Source organism: Sus scrofa, chromosome 5 (genome assembly GCF_000003025.6).
Source record: "Sus scrofa isolate TJ Tabasco breed Duroc chromosome 5, Sscrofa11.1, whole genome shotgun sequence".
Taxonomy (NCBI): domain Eukaryota; kingdom Metazoa; phylum Chordata; class Mammalia; order Artiodactyla; family Suidae; genus Sus; species Sus scrofa.
The window spans coordinates 63,871,447-63,892,104 of NC_010447.5; the positions used below are offsets into that span (position 1 = coordinate 63,871,447).

At 58.6% G+C, this 20,658-nt stretch overlaps 2 protein-coding genes across 4 annotated transcripts; both read right to left on the reverse strand.

Moving 5' to 3' along the window:
- On the reverse strand, window positions 60-13,848 carry P3H3 (prolyl 3-hydroxylase 3). 2 transcript variants are annotated; one of them, XM_001925758.6, is made up of 15 exons: window positions 12,904-13,844; window positions 11,889-12,041; window positions 11,067-11,265; window positions 10,813-10,944; window positions 10,203-10,339; window positions 9,165-9,254; window positions 7,285-7,337; window positions 7,083-7,150; window positions 6,846-6,970; window positions 2,478-2,579; window positions 2,015-2,165; window positions 1,751-1,868; window positions 1,599-1,674; window positions 693-833; window positions 60-579 (listed from the first exon to the last, which is right to left on the reverse strand). In XM_001925758.6, the coding sequence occupies exons 1-15, from the start codon at window positions 13,387-13,389 to the stop codon at window positions 427-429; spliced, it is 2,184 nt and encodes a 727-aa protein (XP_001925793.3). In that variant the 5' UTR covers window positions 13,390-13,844; the 3' UTR covers window positions 60-426. The 2 variants fall into 2 exon arrangements, with proteins under 2 accessions (XP_001925793.3, XP_005652654.1); XM_005652597.3 differs by lacking the exon at window positions 10,813-10,944 and having other exon boundaries at window positions 12,904-13,848.
- Window positions 14,264-19,990, reverse strand: GPR162 (G protein-coupled receptor 162). Of its 2 annotated transcripts, none has more exons than XM_013987412.2 (5): window positions 19,720-19,990; window positions 16,689-18,132; window positions 15,938-16,127; window positions 15,272-15,429; window positions 14,264-15,028 (listed from the first exon to the last, which is right to left on the reverse strand). In XM_013987412.2, the coding sequence occupies exons 2-5, from the start codon at window positions 17,691-17,693 to the stop codon at window positions 14,477-14,479; spliced, it is 1,905 nt and encodes a 634-aa protein (XP_013842866.2). In that variant the 5' UTR covers window positions 17,694-18,132; window positions 19,720-19,990; the 3' UTR covers window positions 14,264-14,476. The 2 variants fall into 2 exon arrangements, with proteins under 2 accessions (XP_013842866.2, XP_003481741.1); XM_003481693.4 differs by having other exon boundaries at window positions 16,827-18,132; window positions 19,720-19,986.

Consider the following 20,658-nt stretch of genomic DNA (forward strand, 5'->3'; position numbering starts at 1 on the left):
CAGGCCAGCCACACCCCCAGCCGCCATGGAGACTGCCATACACTTGACTGGGCCCCCGCTGAGGAATCTTCAGGATTTTTATTGACAGGCTGGGAGAGGGCAGTGGGGTTCTTCTTCCCCCCCCCCCCACATCCTTCTCACTTAAAGCAGCCGGGCCCTACCCCCAGCCACTCCCAGGGCAGTATGGAATCTTCTGTCTGTCCGAGGGCCAGCACTCCATCAGCTGGGTCCGGCCTGGCTCCCTGGGCCAGTCCGTGCAGTGTCCTCCGAGTCCAGGGCTGCACGGCCCTTGGGATCCCCGAGATGGTGGGGGTGCAGGGACAGGGAGCTCGCTGTTCTGCTCCTGTCACATGGGGACTTCTCCTGGGTCCTGGCACCAAGGCAGACCCTCCACGAGGCACATCCCCAAGGAGCTGGCTCGGCCCCTCACAGCTCCTCTCGGACCCGAGGCGGCTTCCCAGCCTTGTCCTGGGCCCGCTGAAGCCTGCGGCTGGGGGGTTCTGGGGCAGGGTCTCTGCTGGGCATTTCTTCCCCCTCCTCCTCTGGCACCTGCAGCAGCTCTTTGGCTTCTGTCCACTCCTGGTGGGTGGGAAAGAAGCTCTGGCCCAAAGCCTGCATCTACCTTCCCCCAAGGACCGCCCCTGACCCTGGTCATCTCAGCCTGCCCACCCCTCGCTCCCATTCCTCCTCACCTGCTCCCTGTGCTCCGGTGCCCACGTGTGCCACAGGGCCAGGGCACAGCGCCGTCCCCGCGTCACGGCCCAAACGCCATGGGGATTCTCCCCACCGGAGCTGAAGGCCACGAGGCGTCCGCAGCGAGGACGCACCTGAGCCTGGGGGTGAGGGCAGGTTCAGCTCCAGGGAAAGACCCTCACAGAAAACTTGGCCCTGACCCCTCCCAAGAGCAGGACAGGGGCAGGTGGCCCAAAGACGTCAGCTCTCTTGCCCACCACTTTCCTCCTTAACTCAGGGACTATCTTGGGGCCAGTGGGAAATGGGCCTCCACCTGCACAGCACACATGCCAGACTGAGGCTAGACCAGCTGGAGCCAGGGGGGAAGGGGCCTCCCTCGAGGACCTCGGGGTGGTCCCCCCACCCCTCCACGCCCTGACTTTCCCTGGCCAACACTTTGAACCAGGCACAAAGCCATCTGAGGGTATAAGTGCAGGACCAGGCTCTGGGTTCTAGGCATAAGGGTCTTGGGGACATTTTTGCAGCCCGAGGAGGGCTTGGATTACAGGTAGCTGGTGGTGGTGGTGAGCAGAGAAGGAGGTAATTGGATAAGACAGAGCAATACATGTGAAAAATCACTGCTTCTCGCCCTCTCCCGATCCCAGCCCCAGCTTCCACCTGGAAGAGGGGCTTGGGGTCCTGTGCTTCACCCGCCCACCTTTAGGAGTGAGGCAAACCCTGAAAGCCTGGTCTGGAGGGGCCACTTGAGGTCTCCTGGGAGGCTCCCAGCAGACAAATGTAGTGGGAGGTGCTGGGGAGGCCAGGAAAGGAGAGGGTTAAGGTGGCCCCAGCCATTTCCCTGCATTTGCCTCTGGGGACCTTCTGTTTTGAATCCTGAGCCTACAGCTGGGCTCCCTGTCACTTACCGTGACGGTGAGGGCATTGGGCTCTGTGAAGAACAGGTCCCCGCCCTGGAAGTCATCGTTGAGGTAGAGGAGTCCACTGGGGAGGGAGGAAGACAGGAGGCAGTGAGACCCTCTCCCAGGCCCGCCGACCCGTGCCCTGGAGGGCTGCCCACCTGTAATCCCGATAGGTGTAGGCTGGGGGCTCCCGCCAGCACTCCCCAGTGTCGGGGTCCAGGACGCAGTTGTCCGCGTGCACCGGGTGGCTCAGGTCCATGCGCTGCGCCTGCTCTCCTAGGAAACCAAGGGACCTGGTGGGTGCCCCTGTGCCCTGTGCCCATCTGCACCCACCCTTCAGGCAGGGCGTCTGTCTTCCTGGAGCGAAAACTGGACTCCACACACTTGGGGGAGTGCTAGGGCATGGGGTCCCTGGCGGTCACCTTCTATGGCGCTGCGGCACACCAGGTGGGTGAAGGAGAGATGCAGGGGCCGCTCCGGGGAGAAGTAGGCCTGTGTCAGGGTCCGCACGCGCTCGCTCACCTCCAGGAGCAGCTGAGCACCCTGACTGCCCACCGCCCCAGCTCGGGCCAGCTGCCGAAAGCAAACAGAGGAAAGCGAAGGAAGAGTGGAAATGGGGAGGCGTTAGAAGGGTGGTCCCAGCCCATGCCCCATCTGATGCCCTCCACCCGCAGTTTGGGGGCTCAACAGCCAGCTGCCCATCAGCCCAAACTGCTCCTTCCACCGGCTCCGTGACAACGACCTGGGCCCCGGGGTCTGGAACCCTCATCCTCAGCCCTGGGCAGAGGACTCGCTGGGCTCGGTGGGTCTGGGAGAGCCCCTCCGCGGGAGGCGCCCGGTCCTCTCAGCTCTGGGCTCGGACCAGGGCAGGGTGTCTCCCCTCACCTGCGCAGCCTTGAGCACCGTGAGCCCCTCGAAGCGTTCGTGGGGGGTGTGTGGAGAGCGGCGGCCTCGATAGCCCGACCTGGCGCCAGCCTCGGCTGCATCCTAAACAGGGGGTAGTTGACTGTGGAGTCACTCGGCCGGGGGATGGGGGGGCAGAAGAGGCTAGAAGGGCCCTTGCCCTTTCCCAGAGAATGATTGTCCCCCCATCTGTGTTGTCCCTTCTGGTAAAGATCTGAGCACAGAACTCAGAAAGGGGGAGTTCCCGTCGCGGCGCAGTGGTTAATGAATCCGACTAAGAAACATGAGGTTGCGGGTTCGATCCCTGGCCTTGCTCAGTGGGTGAAGGATCTGGTGTTGCCGTGAGCTGTGGTGTAGGTTGCAGACGCAGCTCGGATTCCGCATTGCTGTGGCTCTGGCGTAGGCCGGTGGCTACAGCTCCGATTTGACCCCTAGCCTGGGAACCTCCATATGCCGCAGGAGCAGCCCTAGAAACGGCAAAAAAAAAAAAAAAAAAAAGAACTCAGAAAGGGAAGGGCTCTGAGAGGTACTGCAGCTGGGGAAGGGGGCAGGAGGGGCTCCATCACTGTCCCCGAAGAGCCGAGAATAGAGGAGTTTCTCAGACATGGGACCCTGGCGAGAGGCTTGAGGGTGGGGCCAGGTCCTGGCTGACTCGGGATGGAGACACGACCTCAGCCGTGATATCTCCTCTGGCTTCTTTTCACCTGACACACTCTTGGAGAGGTGAGAACCCTCCATGCGAGTCCCAAATACCCAGCTGCCTATATCAGTCTCACCGCCTGGGCGTCTCCTGGTATCTGCATGTCTCTCTCCTGACACGGATTCTGTCTGCTCTTTGTAACTCCAAGTCTTCCTGCCTAGTTACCCCGTAGACAAACCTCATCTCCGGGAGGCCACCAGCCACCCAAGCCACCCAACCCTCTATTCCTATATTCATTCACTCAGTAGGTACTGAGCCCCTACTATGTGCCAGGCATTATTCCAGGCACTAGGGACTTAACTGTGAACATGAAAAGTTCCCATTCTCTGGAGGGTTATATTTTGAGTAAGAAACAAACCAGATCAAATCAGAGGGTGGTTAAGTGCTAACGCAGAAAATTAAAGTACTGTTACCACCTTGAGAGTGCCCTGGCAGGGGTCAGGGGACAGCTAATTGATATCAGGTGACATTTAAATTGAAACCAGGAGTTCCCTGGTGGCTCAGAGGGCTAAGGATCTGGCATTGTTGCTGTGGCTCTGCTTACGGCTGTAGTTTGTTCCCTGGCCTGGGAACTTCTGCATGCCATGGGCATGATCAAAATAACATAAAAAAATAAATTGAAATCAAATGATATAAAGGAATATCTGAGAGAAAAAATTTTCCAGACAGCAGAAATAGTTAGGTGCAAAGATCCTGGGCCCAGAATGAGTTTAGTGTAATCCAGGAACAGAAAGAAAGTATGATACTTGGAAGCTAGCTTTAGCTCCTTTCTTTCAATCATCTTCCACATAGATTTAGTCCTTAAATTCTCTCTCTCTCTCTGTTTTTGCTTTTTAGGGCCTCATCTGCAGCATGTGAAGTTGCCAGGCCAGGGGTCGGATCTGAGCTGCAGCTACCTACCTACACCACAGCTGCAGCAACGCCAGATCTGAGCTGCATCTGTGACCTACACTGCGGCTTGCGGCAACACCGGATCCTTAACCCACTGAGTGAGGCTGGGATCGAACCCGAATCCTCATGGATACTAGTTGGGTTCTTAACACGCTGAGCCACAATGGGAACTCCATTTAAATTCTCTTTGATTTTCTAATATTTCTCATCTGCCTCCCTCTTTATTCCTTTTCAGTGAGGACCTAACCCAGGGCAGTGGCACTCTTGCATCACCCCCAAAAGCCACCTTTCCCACTGCATTCCCCACACTGCCACTAGAGGGAGTTCCTGCTTCTATCCAAAGAAGACTTCACACCCCGGCGCTTGGAGATCCTGTGAGACTAGAAAAGTCAAGCCCTCCTCAAAGCCTTCAGTAAACTGTCCACCATCTACAAATAAAGTCCAAAGTCCTTGGTAGGGTACAGAGGGTCTTCTCCATCTCTCCTATGCTTCCACCCCTATACTGCCTCTGGAAAATACTCAGCTGTATGATCATAGTCACAGCTAATACCCAGCATTTGCTATATTCGTCACAGAGCTTTATCAGGTACTAACTCATTTCATCCTCACAAGAACCCTACAAAAAAAACTGCCACATGTGGCCCCATTTCACATAGGAAGAAATCAGGCTCAGAGATGTTAAAATACATTCCCCCCAAAAAAAAATTTTTTTTGAATTAAAAAAAATTAAAATAGGGAGCTCCCTGGTGGCCTAGTGGTTAGGACTTGATGTTTCCACCACTGCGGCCTAGGTTCAATCTCTTGTCTGGGAGCTGAGATCCCACATCAAGCTGCAGCAGCCCCAGCCAAGATGAAATAAAGAAATAAAGAATAATAGTAAATGTTGCCCAGGCGTTCCCATCATGGCTCAGCAAAAACGAATCTGACTAGGAAGCGTGAGGTTGTGGGTTTGATCCATGGCCTCCCTCAGGGGGTTAAGGATCTGACGTTGCCATGAGCTGTGGTGTAGGTTGCAGACGCAGCTTGGAACCTGCGTTGCTGTGGCTGTGGTGTAGGCCAGCAGCTATAGCTCTGATTGGACCCCTAGCCTGGGAACCTTCATATGCCATGGGTGTGGCCCTAAAAAGCAAAACAACAAACAAAAAATGTTGCCCAAAGTCACACAGGTAATGCCCATTTGGCTGGCCCATGCTTTTTTTTTTTTGTCTTTTTGACTTTTCTAGGGCTGCACCTGAGGCACATGGAGGTTCCCAGGCTAGGGGTCTAATCGGAGCTGTAGCCGCCGGCCTACACCAGAGCCACAGCAACACCAGATCCAAGCTGTGTCTGTGACCTACACCACAGCTCACGGCAAGGCTGGACCCTTAACCTGCTAAGCGAAGTCAGGGATCGAACCTGCAACCTCACAGTTCCTAGTCGGATTCATTAACCACTGAGCCATGATGGGAACTCCAAACTGGCCCGTGCTTTTAACTCCTGTGCTCCAACTGCAGTTCCCAGAACCCCTCTGTTCTTCTCCCTTGCAGCTTGACTTTCCTCTCTCTGGTTAACTTGTCCTTAACATTGGCCTCAAATGCCGCCCCCTCCAGGAAGCCTTCCATGACTCTGGATCGCAGCGCTTCTATCTGGATATTGCTTTTCTCAAACTCACCACTCGCTCTGATTATGAGTCTCCACGTCTGATTCCTTCTCTCTACACTGAGCTCCTGAAAGCATGATCTGTGTTCCTCTACCCCTTCCTGGAACCTAGGAGTTTCCAGTACACAGCAGGTACCTAGAGTGTGTGCTGAAGGAACACTAGCCCAGAAGGAGGACTGAAGCTTCATAAACTAGCTGACTCAACTTGGTGAATGTGAATCGTTCAAGCCAAACCAGGAGAGGATGCGATAATGGAGAAGCAGCCCGCGAGTCTGCTGAGCCAATAATTAAGCTCTCGGTCAACCAAGGAATCTTCACCTGCACATTCACTCCCTCCCCTTTATTTCTCTTTTTAGGGCCACACCTGCAGCATATGGAAGTTCCCGGGCTAAGGGTCGAATCAGAGTTGCAGCTGCCAGTCCATGCTGCAGCTCTCAGCAATGCTGGATCCTTAACCCACTGTGCGAAGCTGGAGATCAGGATCGAACCCGCATCCTCATGGATACTAGTTGGGTTCTTTTTTTTTTTTTTTTTTTTTTTTTTTTTGTCTTTTTGCCTTTTCTAGGGCTACTTCCCGTGGCATATGGAGGTTTCCAGGCTAGGGGTCGAATCGGAGCTGTAGCCGCTGGCCTACACCACAGCCACAGCAATGCGGGATCTGAGCCGCATCTGCAACCTACACCACAGCTCACAACAACGCTGGATCTAAGGATCCACTGAGCAAGGCCAGTGGACCCACTGAGCAAGGCCAGGGATCGAACCCGCAACCTCATGGTTCCTAGTCGGATTCGTTAACCACTGCACCACGACGGGAACTCCATAATTGGGTTCTTAACCTGCTGAGCCACAACAGGAGCTCCCACACTCACCCCTTTTGATGCCTTTGTGGTTTTTGTTTTGTTCTTCCTATCAATTTTGAGCAAAATTCTTTTGTAAAATGTCCACCCATGTCAGCTAAGTTGAAAGGGAAAGGAATTTGTCCAGAGCGAAGAGGCAAACATAGTCCCCCCTGGAGAGACAGTGAGGGCGGGACATGGGGCAGGCCAAGAGCAAAGGAACAGGCAGCTGAGCCTGAGGGTCCCCAGCCTGTGGCAGTGCCACCTACACACAGGTCTTCTTACCTTGGCCAGCTGCAGCAGCACCCCACACTCAGCTGGGGTGAGCAGCCCATCCAGCACCGCTCGCTCTGATCCATTCAGCTGCCTGGCGTCCTGGGTCAGGGTCACTCCCTCCAGAAGAAGGACATCTGCAAGGGTGGGACAGGGCCCAGGGTTGAGGTCTCCTGAGGGCAAGCTCAGCAGTAGCTAGCAGTCCCCAGCCCCTCCAGGCTCCTGCCTCCTGCTCTCGAGGGAACTCACCCTTCCAGTGAGTCAAGGGCTTTGGCTGAGGCGGTTCATGGTCCCAAGGCCTCTTCTCCTGATCCTCTCTCAGGGGTGAGAGACATGCTCAGTGGACACTAGGCCCCTCCAGACCCATCTTCCCCCAGACCCCGCCTTCCAGGACCCCTCCCCTCCCTTTGCAGCTCAGGCCATGCCCCTCCCAGCACAGGGCACCTCCTACCTGAGCTTTTGTCTAAGGGCTTCAGGGATGAAAGCTGCTGGGGTCCAGGGATCCTGGGGGGGGGAAGTGCCATCACTCATTAAGTCCACCCTCGAATCCCTAACATCAGATGCTGAACATGGAGGTGCTCCTGCTCCCACAGGGGAAGGTGGAGGTGGGGAAAGCCCTGGACTCATTGTCGGGAGCCCTGGGCACTGGGCAAACTCTGTCGTAATAGTAATAACACAACTTGTAATGCTATTTGCCAGGTGCTATTCAAGAGCTTTATAAATGGAAATGAGATGTATCATTTAAAGTTCCTAACAGTCTTATCAGACAGGGAGGTGTTTTTTTTTTGTTTGTTTGTTTTTTCTGGCTGCACCTGCAGCATGCAGAAGTTCCCAGACTGGGGATCGAACCCAAGCACTGCAGTGACAATGCTGATTCCTTAGCCAATAGGCCACTGGGGAACTCTGGGACAGGTAGGATTGATGTGCCCATTTGCAAATTGAGGACTCTGAGACACAAAGAAGTAACGTAACATGGCCAAGATCACACAGCTGGTAAGGGACAGAGTTGGGATTTAACCGGAGTTGGGATTTAATACAAGGAGATTGGCCCATTATGGGACATTGCAACATCTGAAAATATTTGGGTTTTTTTTTTTCTTCCTTTTTTTAGGGCTGCACCCACGGCCTATGGAGGTTCCCAGGCTAGGGGTTAAATCGGAGCTGCAGTGGCCACCCTACACCACAGCCATGGCAACCAATGCCAGATCTAAGCCACATCTGTGATCTACACCACAGCTCATGGCAACGCCAGATCCTTAACCCACTGAGCAAGGCCAGGTATGGAACCCACCTCCTCACGGATACTAGCCGGGTTCAGCACCGCTGCGCCACAAAGGGAAACGCCTGAAAATATTTTTGATTGTCACGACTTGGGGAGTGCTAGCGACACCTACTGGGTAGAGGCCAGGGAAGCTGGCCTGCATGGTCCTACATGCGGGGGACAGCCCCCTTCTCTCTAGCAAGGGAGTATCCTGTCCAAAAGGGCAATAGTGTCAAGAAGGTGCGCCTGCCTTATGGTCTCACACTATTGAGAATAACCTCTGCCCTTTGGTTTCCTCTCATAACTACAACAAAAAGAAACAGCAGCAACAAGACTTTCTGAACTTTGTACCAAACGACATGGCTCTGGATTTTCCTTGTGCTGCAGCAGTTTAAGGATCTGGTGTTGTCACTGCAGCGGCGTGGGTCACCGCTGTGATGTGTGTTCAATCCCTGGTCTGGGAGTTTCCACATGCCTCGGGTGTGGCCCCCAAAAAAAGTGACATGGAAGTTCCTGTCGTGATGCAGCGGAAACGAATCCCACTAGGAACCATGAGGTCGCAGGTTCGATCCCTGGCCTCGCTCAGTGGGTTAAGGATCTGGCGTTACCGTGAGCTGTGGTGTAGGTCGCAGACACAGCTCGGATCTGATGTGGCTGTGGCTGTGGTGTAGGCCGGCAGCTGTAGCTCCAACTGGACCCTAGCCTGGGAACCTCCATATGCCATGAGTGTGGCCCGAAAAAGAGAAGAAAAAAAAAAAAAGAGTGACATGGCTTCAACAGGGCTAAGAGATAAACATGATTGTTCCCATTTCACAGTGAAGGAAATTGAGGCTGAGGGAGTGAGGGTCCAGAGCTTGTCTGTGGCAGAGGAGAGACCACCACTTAGACCTGCATGACCCCAAAGCCACCCTTAACTCAGGCACCTGCCTCCGTCCCTGTAACCTGGGGACATGGAGTCCTCAGGAAGCCTTGCAGGGTTGTGAGAAATGGGAGCACTGTTGGGAATGGACATTACACATCCACTCTTGGGGGAGCACTGAGGGTGGGTGGGGAGAAGTGGGATCACTCACAGGATCCTTGAAGCTGGCGCCCAGGTGCTCCATGGCATAGTAGAGCTGTTTCTTCTCCCCCAGGGATCGAAGGACAAAGCGCTGGATGTCCTTGGAAAGGGATAGCAGTGGGGGGGAGAGACGACAAGGAAGTTAAGGCTGGAGGAGAGAGAGCAGGGCAGCTCCAGGCTCTAGGGGAGCCCGCAGGCTTCCTAACCTTGGCTGTGCCCCTGGGTTCAACCTTCCTCCCTCAGAAACTTTAGGGTGTTGGGGCTCCTAGTGGTGGGGGGCAGGGATGTGTGTGCGAGTGTGTGTGCGCTCATGCGTAGGTGGGAGCAGGCAAGGGCGAGGTTAAGGAAAAAGGCGCTTGGACTCAGAAGTAGAGTCTGTGGTGTTCCCGTCGTGGCTCAGTGGTTAACGGTTCTGACTAGCAACCATGAGGTTGCATGTTCGATCCCTGGCCTTGCTCAGTGGGTTAAGGATCCGGCATTGCAGTGAGCTGTGGTGTAGGTCACAGATGCAGCTCAGAGCCCATGTTGCTGTGGCTGTGGTGTAGGCTGGCAGCTACAGCTCAGATTCAACCCTTAGCCTGGGAACTTCCATATGCCGCAGGGGCAGCCCTCAAAAGCAAAAAAAAAAAAGAAAAAATTAGAGTTCCTGTTGTGGCTCAGAGGAAATGAATCCGACCAGTAACCATGAGGTTGCAGGTTCGATCCCTGGCCTTGCTCAGTGGGTTAAGGATCCGGCGTTGCCCATGAGCTATGGTGTAGGTCGCAGACGAGGCTCGGATCCCACGTTGCTGTGGCTGTGGTGTAGGCTGGCAACTCTATTTCTGATTAGACCCCTTAGCCTGAGAAGCTCCACATGCTGTGGGTGAGGCCCTAAAAAGCAAAATAAATAAATAAATAAATAAATTAGAGTCTGAAGTGGGAGCAGAGAGTGGAGACCAGCCAGATGCTGGACTCGAGGTGGTCTTTGGCCAGCATGGGGGGCAGGGTCCAAGCGACTTCTCCATCTGATGATTTAGGGCTACCTCACAAGGAAGTGGGGAGGGGGTACCTCTCTCGGCCCGAGGCCAGGTCTCGGCTCTCCCAGCTGCGCCTGGTACTGGTCCAGGGCCTTCTTGGCAGCCTCATCCTCTGGGTAGAAGAGCAGGACGCTCTGGACATTTTCCACCGCCTGGGACAGATTCCCCACTGGAGAGAGAGAAATAGGGTGGGGGGTGGACAGAGACCGAGCCCCGCAGTGATGTCTGGGCGGAGGCCAGGAGCCAGGCGGACAGGAGCAGAGCCCGAGAAGGTGCTGTCCCAGTGCCAAGTGACTCCAAAGCCCCCATCCCACCCGGCAGACAGGCTCACCCACTGCTTCTTTCCAAAGCCTGCTCTAACCTACCTGAGCTGCACGGGCAGAGATGAGAGGAGAGAATAAAGGAAGGTGAGAAGCAGAAGAAGCCCTGTGACCCATCGCTTGCGCTTTTCCCACCGGTGCCAAAGGACAGCCAACTAGAGTCCTCCTGAGGTGACCGTCCCCATGGAGCCCTGACCAGCTACAGATGCAGAGACGGATGGAGGGATGGAGAGACAAGGCTGAGGCTCCCCTCAGAGGCAAACGCTCACGCTCCCCGTTTCCAACCCCAGTCACCCCCAGGGCTCACGCTTCCCCCACTGACCCTGAGCATGGGCCTCATGCAGCCGCCTTAGCTGGCTGGGAAGGAAGTCGGGGACAGGAAAGCTGCGACCAGGACGTGTGGCTGTGTCCCCCACGCAGCGCTGCCGGCACTGCAGGACCCGAATCCAATGCCCTGTGGGGGGTACACACACACACACACACACACACACACACACACACACACACACACACAGGTCGCTCAGCTGGTAATGCGCCTCCCCCAGCACCGTGAACCCCCGCACTCCAGCTCCTTACCAGCAATGGCCTCATAGAGACCCCCCTGGCTCCCGGTGCCCTCTTCCTCCTCCTCCCTCTGCTGCTCCTCAGGCCCCTCACAGCCAGCCCGGCAGCTCTCCATCTGGGCCAGGCTCTCCTGCAGGGCCTCCTCTAGCCGGGGCAGTGCCAGCCCGGCCTCCTGGCGCCCCAGTAGCTCCAGGCCAGTGTCATAGGCTGCCTGTTGGGGAGGGGAGTGGTCAGTCACCTGTGATGCTGGGGGAGGGGGTGCCAAACTAGACTGGGAGGTGGAAAGGAGGGGAGGGGTGTTGGTCTCATTTGGGGTCTGGACTCCAGATTTCAGTTCGCCTTGGGGAATACAGGGGCGGGACTCAGAACCTGAATGCTAGAACAGGGGACTTCATGATGCTCGGGGAGAAAACAAGTCCCAGAGAGAGACTCCTCCACAGGGTCAGTGAGGACAGGTGCCCAGATTTATTGATTTATTTAAACATTTTTAGGATTAGGGCCGCACCTGCAGCATATGGAAGTTCCTGGGCTAATGGTCGAATTGGAGTTGCAGCTGCTGGCCTACACCACAGCCACAGCAAGGTCAGATCTGAGCTGCATCCTCAACCTATGTCACAGCTTGTGGCAATGCCGGATCCTTAACCCACTGAGCAAGGCTGGGGAAGGACCTGCATCCTCAAGGACACTGGTGAGTTCTCAACCTTTCGAGCCACGATGGGAACTCTGACTATACCCAGATTTCTTGATGCCCAGTGCACAGGGCTCCAGTCCAGTGAGGCCTGTGTACCCAGCCAAGGGCTGGGAGCGGGACACGGGTCATGCTGAGGGTCTTACCCAATATGAGGGCGTCTCCAGGTCTCGGAAGCTCTGGGGCCGAACCCCAGGCATCCGTCGGTACTTAGCCATGTCCTCCTGCATCTGCAGGTGTGTGGGGTTTGCTACAAAGAAGGTGTGCGCTGCGGCCACGGCCAGGTCCAGCTTCTTGAGCTGAGAATCGAGAAGGATGAGGGAGTCAGCCCTGAGGTGGGGGGGTCAAACTCTGCCCCCTTCCCAGCCTGCCCACCCCAGATGCCCCTGGCACTGCCCAAGAGCCTTCAGAACAGCCCACCTCCCAATCTCCAGACCCCCAGTATGTTGGGACAATCAGGAGTCTGGTAGCTAAGAAGAAGGGGTCTGAAGAATGGAATGGGTGGGATATGGGCAGAGGGATCTGGGTTTGAAGTCTGGGAGATAAGGTGGAAGTAATGGCTGAGTGACATGGGGACATGGGGCTGACCTGAGCGACCAGCAAAAGCCGCAGGTCTCTAGGACCCTGGGCTGAGGTGTGGGTGACCAGCGCCCCCCTTCCCCGGCCACGTAGGCATTAGTAGGCAATAGCTACCGTACCAGTAGCTGCGCAGTGTCCACTGCCCCCGCCCCCAGGACACCGGGCCCCTCAGCCCTGCCTCCCTCTTCTTACTTTGCCGAAGCTCTCTCCTGCCCAGAAGTGGAGGTTCACACTCACCCCCCACCCCCGCCCTCATGCTCTCCAGTCCCTAGCCCCTCCGCCTCGTTCCCAGGAAGGGGCGGCTGTCACCCCACGAAGGTCCCAGTAAGACTTCCTAGAACTCCAGGCCCCTCCGTCTTCTACTTCCACCCCGAGGCAGGACGCCCATTCCAACTTTGCTCCCACTCTCCCGAGGCTGTCCCTCTGCCACCTCGATGGGTGCTTGCCGCGGTTTGATATGAACGACTCCAAGGGAGAGGTCCCATCAGCACGGCCCCACCCGAGTCCGGGCGCTGGCACGCCGCCCCTCCCGGGAGCGGGAGGAGGACAGCAGCTGGGCGGGGGATCCCTGGGGCCGCGCACCTGGTAGTAGGCCCTCTGCAGGTAGTTGTAGGGTTCCCGGCGGCGGAAGGCGTCCCGGAGCGTGCTCCCCACGCGGAGCCGCGCCGCGCCCCCCGGGCCCAGCCTCCGCGCGGCGCACTGGGTCAGGCACTCGGCGCGCCGGAGCGCGGCACGGAGTAGCAGCGGCTCCCAGGCGCCCCGCGCCGCTCCGGGCCCCGGGGCAGCGGCGAGCAGGGCGGGGAGCGCGGCCCCCGGCTCGGCGGCGCAGCGCTCCTGGCAGTCCCGCCGCGCGCGGCCCAGCGCCACCCGGCTCCGCAGCGCCTCCCGCAGCAGAGCCACAGCCGGCGCCCAGGCCCCGGCCGCGTAAGCGCGCAGCCCGTCGGCGTAGAGCAAGTCGGGGGCCTGAGGGGGCGCCCCCGGGGACAGCGGGGCCAAGCCGGGGGGTTCGGGGGACCCCGGGGGAGGCAGCAGCAGCAGGAGCAGCAACAACCAGAGGAGCCGGAGCATCGTGTCAGAGCCGCCGGCCGGCTGCCCGAGGGAACTGCGGGAGCCGAGAGGGAGAGGGAGGAAAGGGGGAAGGGAGAGGGAGGGGAAAGGAAGGAGAGATGGAGAGGAGGGAGGAGAGGAAGAGGGGAGGAAAGAGCGGCACCGACCGGCGCTGATGGAGCCGAGACAACCCTGGGAGAGGCCGGTCTGGGAGACAGGAGTCAGAGAACGCCTGGCAGAACGTGGTGAAGCGGGCTTTAGGATAAGCGAGGTGGCAGGGACGAGAAACAGACCGTGGAGCGAGCGGAGCCGATGGCTGGCACTGGAGCAGGCCTAAGGCACCCTGAGGAGCCTCTTAGGACTCCGGACTCCAACTCCAGAGGCCCTTGGGGCGGGAGTACCTACTGCAGCAATGTTCCCCTCCAGCCTAGAGTCCAGGAAAGGGAGCGTGCCTGCCTCCCACACACCCAGCCACCCACGCAGGCTTTTGGAAAAAGAGCTTTAGAATGCAGCAGGGGGGAGGATAAACTCCAGGCCTGTGACACCAAGTCTGCCCAAACCCTTTCCTGCCCAGAAAGTGGGCACACACAGATTTGGGAAAAGGAGGCAAGCTGAAGCATGGGAGGTAGAGATGTCCTGTAAAACCACCCCTACGATCTCAACAAATATCCTTCACACCCAAAACCAGCAAGCTCAAGAGTCTCCCCATACCCCCCACCCCAGCAGGAGATGCCCTCCTAAGCCTGTCTCTGTGTTGTCCGCGTGTCTCTCTTCCTCTGTGTATATTTCTGCGCCTCTGTCCACTGTCTCTGCTCTGTTTTGTCCTCTCTGAGCCATTCCACTCCCCAAGCCTCTGACCATCCCCTTTGCCACCACAGCACACTGGACACAGAGGTTTTCATGGTAACACTTCAGACTTTAATACATTTTGCTAGGGATGACGGAAGGTGAGCTGGGCATCCGGTGACGGGATGACAGCAGGAGTTCCAGGGCCCCCGATCCAGCCCATCTCCTTAGAGTCTGGAGGCAGCCGCCTTAGGCTCAGGTATAGAACGAGGTGTTACCCACCCAGCCCCACCTCCTCTCAGTCCAGCAGGCCCACTTGGGCTCAAAGGGTCAGCTGGGGGAAGATGGGGTTACCTGGGCCCCAGGATCCTCCCCAAGCTCGTGCGCCCCCCTCACCTCCTGTCAGGGAGCAGCGTCGCCCTGCACTTAGGCCCAAAGGAAGTCCAATGGCTCTGCTCTCAGGGGACCCAAGGGAGAGTCGGCGGGGTGAGATGCCCAGGGGCCTGGGCCGGCGAGGAGAGGGCCCCGGCGAGGCAGTCGGAGAAGGCAGAGGCGTCTCGTCAATGAAGGTGGTGATCTCCTCTCGGAAGAAGCCTGGACCCCATGGAGGTCCCCCACCTGACCCCAGAACCCCACCCTCCAGGAATTGGCGGAGGCTGGCCAGCCCCCCACCTTCAGCCTCTTCCTCATCCTCCTCATCCTCCAGCCTTTGTCTCTGTCCCAGGTACTCAGGAGGGCCCCCTAGGGCCCGGCTCTGGGCTGGGAGGACCCGGATGTCATCAGAGGATGACCACTTGTGCAGGAAGGAGCCTGGTGCCCGAGGAGTAGCGAAGATGTTGGTCTCATCATGGGACAGACGGCGGGCCAGAGGGACCTGGGGAGAGGAGGAAGTAGACCCAGAGGTGCTGCAGGGACAAAGGGGGCAGAGGCAGAAACTGAAACGGGGACTCTCTGCAAGTGGCTCCACCCCTACACTTTCGCAAAAAAACGCCTCTGATGGGCGAGCCGGCTTCTGGCAGGTCTGTGCCCTGCAGGCCCGGACTAGGGAGGGATGAGAGACTGCAGAAAAGGAGGGAGGGGATACCCACAGTCGGAGGTGTATGGCCTCGTCCCATACCTGTAAGTAATGGACCCTCTCAAGAGGGGGAAAAAGCATGTGCCTTCCAGGCAGCAGCTTCACTTGGGCGGGGTCCCTGCCCCCTGGTCCTGTGGCCCCGTTGGCATCAAAGCGAACTTTGCACACTCGGCCGTCTGCATAGTCATCACAGCCCCCATCTAGGAGATAAAAGGGGCAGAGTGGTTACAAGCAGGGAATACCCACCCCCCAACCCCCTCATAAAGCTTCCACTCCCTTATAAGTTCCCTGGAGAATCCTCCTGTTCCCATTAGTCTGTAAATTCTAAGAGGAAAGCAAGAGTCGCTAAGGGTCTGTTGCTTCATTGCGGAGCCCCTAGTGATTCATACATACCCACACACTTAATTGAAACAGTTGCCACACCCCCCCCCACCAAGAGCTGTCACCGTATGGTGGGGGTGGGGGGGTGGCGGGGTGGGAGGGGTGTGGATGCCCAGGGGAGAGATCCCTCCGTGCAGAAGGATGCAGGGCTTGTGCATCAGGGAGAGGACTGGGGAGAGGAAAGCAGGGAGTCGGCCCAGGGGTAGCGCAGGCTCTGTCCAGCAGGGGGCACTCCAGGGCAGCCCGTCCCCACAGAAGGGCTGGTAGAAAAGGGCAGGAAAAGGGAGCCGATGCCCAGGAAAGCCAAAGCCCAGGCCCTCCTCTGACCGTCGTCGCCATCCTCCTCGGACATGATAGCCACGCACTGCTCCCACACTGTGCGCACGTCGGCGCGGTAGCGCTCGCAGGACCAGATAAAGGACGGCAGCAGCAGCGTCTGTGCCATGGAACACCACAGCACAGCCAGCACCATCCACGGGGGCGCCGAGTCCGACTTCAGGGAGAAGAAGCTCACCACCTGGCGGGACGATGGCGGAATGGCACTGGTCAGGGCCCAGAGCCGCGGGGGCCCATCGGACCCCAGATAGGACATCCTAGTGCAGCTGAGGGGGCAAGAAGTCAGGAGGGAATCACATAGGGTCACCGACAGAGGCAAAGGTCGAGATGAAGATGAACTGAGGGGGAGGGACTGACTCAGAGGAAGATCCGAAGAGAGTACTGGAAAGAAAGCCCTGTGGTCCAGAGGGAGAAGAGCAGAGGTGGTAGAGCCGACTTGAAGACAGGCTGAAATTCAGGAAAAGGGACGAGATGGGCATGCAAAAAGCTGGGGTGGTGGGGTGAGCCCTCTGGGTTGCCACCCAGGAGTGCTCAAGACCCCGTGGTATCCAGAGGGAATTCCGGAGTGGAGCTTGGCAGCTGGATGACAGGTGGGGGGTGTGCTCAATAGTGGAGGAGGAAGCTGGACAGGGAGTGGGATGGAAGGGCGGATGATGGGGGGTGTGGACTGGTCACTGGAGAGCAGGCTGCGCTGCTGGGGGTAATGGGAACTAGAAGGTGGGTGATGGAGGCAGGGGCTTACAAATGCAGTGGGCTGGGTAGAGGAGAGGCAGCTGGATGGTGGAGCTGCGTGTGAGGCTGATGGAGCTGGAGGCTGGGCGATCATGCTGGGGCCTGGATATTGGAGAGAGCAGGAGGGGGGGGAGGACCCCAGTCTCACCAAGATGGGCACCCCTGTGAGTGAGTCATAGAGAAAGACGATGGCGCTGACCAGGTTGGTGACCTGCAGGGATGTCTTGGCTGACTCGGAGCCATCCAGCGAGGACCGCCGCTTCCCTCGGGCATCTTCCACCACGATGGCCGGCACTTCAAAGGCTGGCCGGGTACCCAAACCCCCTGACCCACCCCCCTTGGCCCCACCCCCCACCCCTGCTCTCCGGGCCTGCCGAGCTCTCCGGGGCCGGGCCCACAGCGTCTGGTAGAAGGTGATGGCTACACAGACCAGCCCCATGACAATGCCCCCAAGGAGCAGGAGGCTGAAGCAGACGCCAAAGCCGAGGCCAATCTTGGAGACTATGAACTGGCAGCCGCGGGCGTAGTAGCGCTCCCCGTTGTTGTGCCAGCCAATGGAGGGCAGTGTGGAGAGGATGAAGCTGACCATCCAGATGCCCATGACGGCGTGCAGCGCCTGCTTCTTGGCGTTGCTGAGGCGGTAGTTGACGGGCCAGCGCACCATCCACATGCGGTGGTAGGAGAGGGAGGCAACAGTGAAGCAGGTGGCCAGGGCCAGGGTGTAGTAGGTGGACACGAAGACCTTGCAGATACTCTCGTTCCAGTCATAGTCTGAGGAGGCCTGGCGCCGGAGCTGCACCACGGCGAAGGTGGTGAGGGGCACGGCTGCCATGAGGATATGCGTGCCCGCCAGGAAGCAGAGCAGCAGCTCCAGCGGCTTGTGCTTCTGCTGCTTGGCCGAGATGCTGAGGATGATCCAGGCATTGGCCAGCAGTGCCAGGAGCCCACAGGCCAGCCAGGACAACGCGTTTGAGCGGAGGGAGGCCTCCTCTGCCCCCACCCCGCCCCGCGCCATCCTTCCTTGGTCCCCCACCCCCACCCCCCTTGGACTCCTGGGGGTGGGGGCTGGGTCTCACCCAGGAGCCCCACTCACACACGCCCCCATGATGCCCACAGTCCTTGCTCTGGAGTGGGGCAGGCTGCCGTGAGGCCCACCCTGAGGGTCAGCATTGCATGACTGACCCAGCGAAGGTCAGGTATGGGGCGCAGGGGAGGAGACTGAGGGTCAGCAGAGGTGCGCCCCAGCCTCCATGTTGGGTGGGGCCCTTCCAGAAGTATCCCTGTAGTTGATGGGGGAGGTGAGCTGACTGCTTTCCCAACTAGGAGGCAGGCTGCAGAGCCCTGGTCCCCATGCCAGGACTTCCAGCTCTCTTCTTCCTTTGGTTCTTGACCACTCAGGGGTCTTCTGGATGCCCCAAGGGGTTGTGGGGGTGGGGCTCAGCCACCAGGACACACTGCAAGGGAGAGATGAGCTGTGGGAGGGCGAGGGCGAAGGTGGGAGGGCTCTCGGCTGGTCTCCAGCTGGCTCCGAGGGCCCCCCTTCTCAATAGAAATGACCGGTTACTAGGGGTCACGGGGTCATTCAGAACATTCTCCTGCCTTAAACCAGATGGCCACTCCAACACGCCACACAGATAAGAGCCCGACTTTTCAGACCTCCAGGAAAGAAGGTATCCTGTCTCCCATGCTTCGTCAGCCATTTTTTTCTCGCTCTTACATTCCCAGGGAGTCCCCTTCTGTCCCCTGCTCCGTACCACTCGACCACTCTCTTCATATCCCTGAATCTTCCCTCAGCGCTACCAAGGGCAGAGGCACGACTTGCTGCTTCTTGAGGGTTCACAGGAGACTGGGCTATGGTGTTACAGCCCCTCCCCAACCTTCCAGGCTCTTGGGTCCAGGGGTCCGGTGCTCAGCCCTATCTCCGCAAGCCTGCACTGCACGATTGATCATCGCCCTCCCACTCACCGGGGCTTAGGGAAGATGGGAGAAAGGAGGCTGGGACCGAGGGTGGGGGTGGGGGGGCGGCTAGGGAACCCAAAGCAGGGAAACCGCTGACATCAGAAGCATCCAGAAATGGAAAGAGGGGGAACTAGGGGGAAGGAGGAGAGTTTGAGCAGAAGAGAAAGAAAGAGGGGGCAAAGTGATAGTATCCAAAAATAGAAGGAGACCCTGCGACCCCTGGAGAGGAGGCTTTGGGGGGGAGGAGGGGGTGGATGGAGGGAGGGAGCAGGGAATAGGGAGGCTGAGAAGAAAAGCTCAGTGTTCAAGAAGGTTCAGACTCCCCCTGGGAGACCCCCCCACTCTTTTCTCTCCTGCCCGGAGCCTCGGAGCCTGGAGCCTCCGTTTCCCTCCGATGCTAAGGAGCATGGTCTGAATTTGGTGACTCTGAGCTTCCATGAGCCCTGGGGAGGGGGCTCAGAGGAAATGGGGTGAAACCCTGAGCAGAGTGGAGGCAGGAAGGATGGGCATAATGGCTTTGGGGTAAAAGGAATAAAAATGGGGCACAGCAGTGGGTAGGTCTATTTCCTGTGGCAGAACCTAAGACCCTTGCCCCCCCAAGCGGTCCTAGTCCATCCCCCCACCTTTGTCTTCCCTCTCGGAGCCCAGTGCACCCTAGTTGCCATGGCAATGTCCAGCCGGAGGGTGATGGAAGCAATTGGTCAGGAGCCCCCCCCCACCGCCCTGGACCCCTCCCCACCCACCCCCACCCTGGCCCAGCGGGTGGGCTCAGGAAGAAGAGCTGGGGACTCAGAGACGGAGGAGGCAGGAGGACGTGAAGGACAGAGTGAGGCGGTGAAGGACGGAGAAAGATGTGAGCAAGGTGGGAGGGGGGTGCGGGGGATTCCGGGGCGGACGGGGGTCCCTCGCCCTTCGGGGTGAAGGGGTAAGGTCAGGCGGCTCCTCCCTCCTGCCTGCCACCCACCGCGGTCTCCAGAGCAGAAACAGCAGGTGGCTGGGGAGGAGGGGCCGGCCCGAGGGGAGGGGAGGCGGCCCGGGGAGAGGGGAGGAAACCGCGGGGGCCAGGGCCGGGGTCGCCTTACCTCTGGCTGCGCCCAGCACTGCCATGGAGACCGCACTCCCGACGCGGCTCGCCCGGGCTCCCGCCGCCTGCCGGCTCCAGCTCGCCGCCCTCCTCCCTCCTCCCTCCTCCCTCGGGCCTCCCTCCTCCCGTTTGTCCCAGCCTCTCGGGCTCAGCCTCTGAGGTCTGTCCCAGCCCCTCTCTCCCCGAGTCCCGCCGCTCACAGCCCCGGGTCGGGACGGAGACAAGCCTTGCGGGGCGGGGGCCGGGCGCGGAGCCGGGGACTGGACGACGGGGACTTGGGGGGGAGGGGCGAGGAAGGGGGCGGGAGGGAGGGGGCGAGGAGGACGGCTGGGAACCGGCTTCATTGGTGAACTGGCTCGTGTCCTGCCCCCACCCCATCCCGTTTTCAACACGAACACAAGCTCGAAGAGGCAGCTGGTGTTGTTGGGGAGGAGGACGTGTGTGTCACCGAGTGTCACTGTGTGTATCTGTCAGGGCTGTGCCCGGGGTGGAGCTCCCAGGGGCGTGTGCTGGAGGCTGCGGAGTGAGGGGCTGGAGTGAGGGGCCATGGTGATGATGCTTTGTGATGGGGGGACAAGGGACTAGAAGAATGTACCCCCAGTACACACGGCTTCCTCCTGGAACATACAGCCATCCTTGTGTTGGGGATACACACAATTCTCTGGCACGCATCACAGTTTCTCATGTGTGGAGCACACACAGCCCCTGCAGTCTCTCCCTCAGTATATCACTCACGTGCGCACACTCAGGGCCCTTTGGAGTGGGTAGGTGGTAATCTGCCTCCAAAGGATTCTTTCCTCCCCAGGGAACCTTCACCTCCTCCCTGGGACAAGCCTGGCAGCCTTTCCCCACAGATCAGAAAATTCCAGGTCCCCAGAAAAGAGTCCGCTTCTCTTTCTCTCTCCCTTCCCTGCCTCCCCCCCCCCGCCCCCCTGCC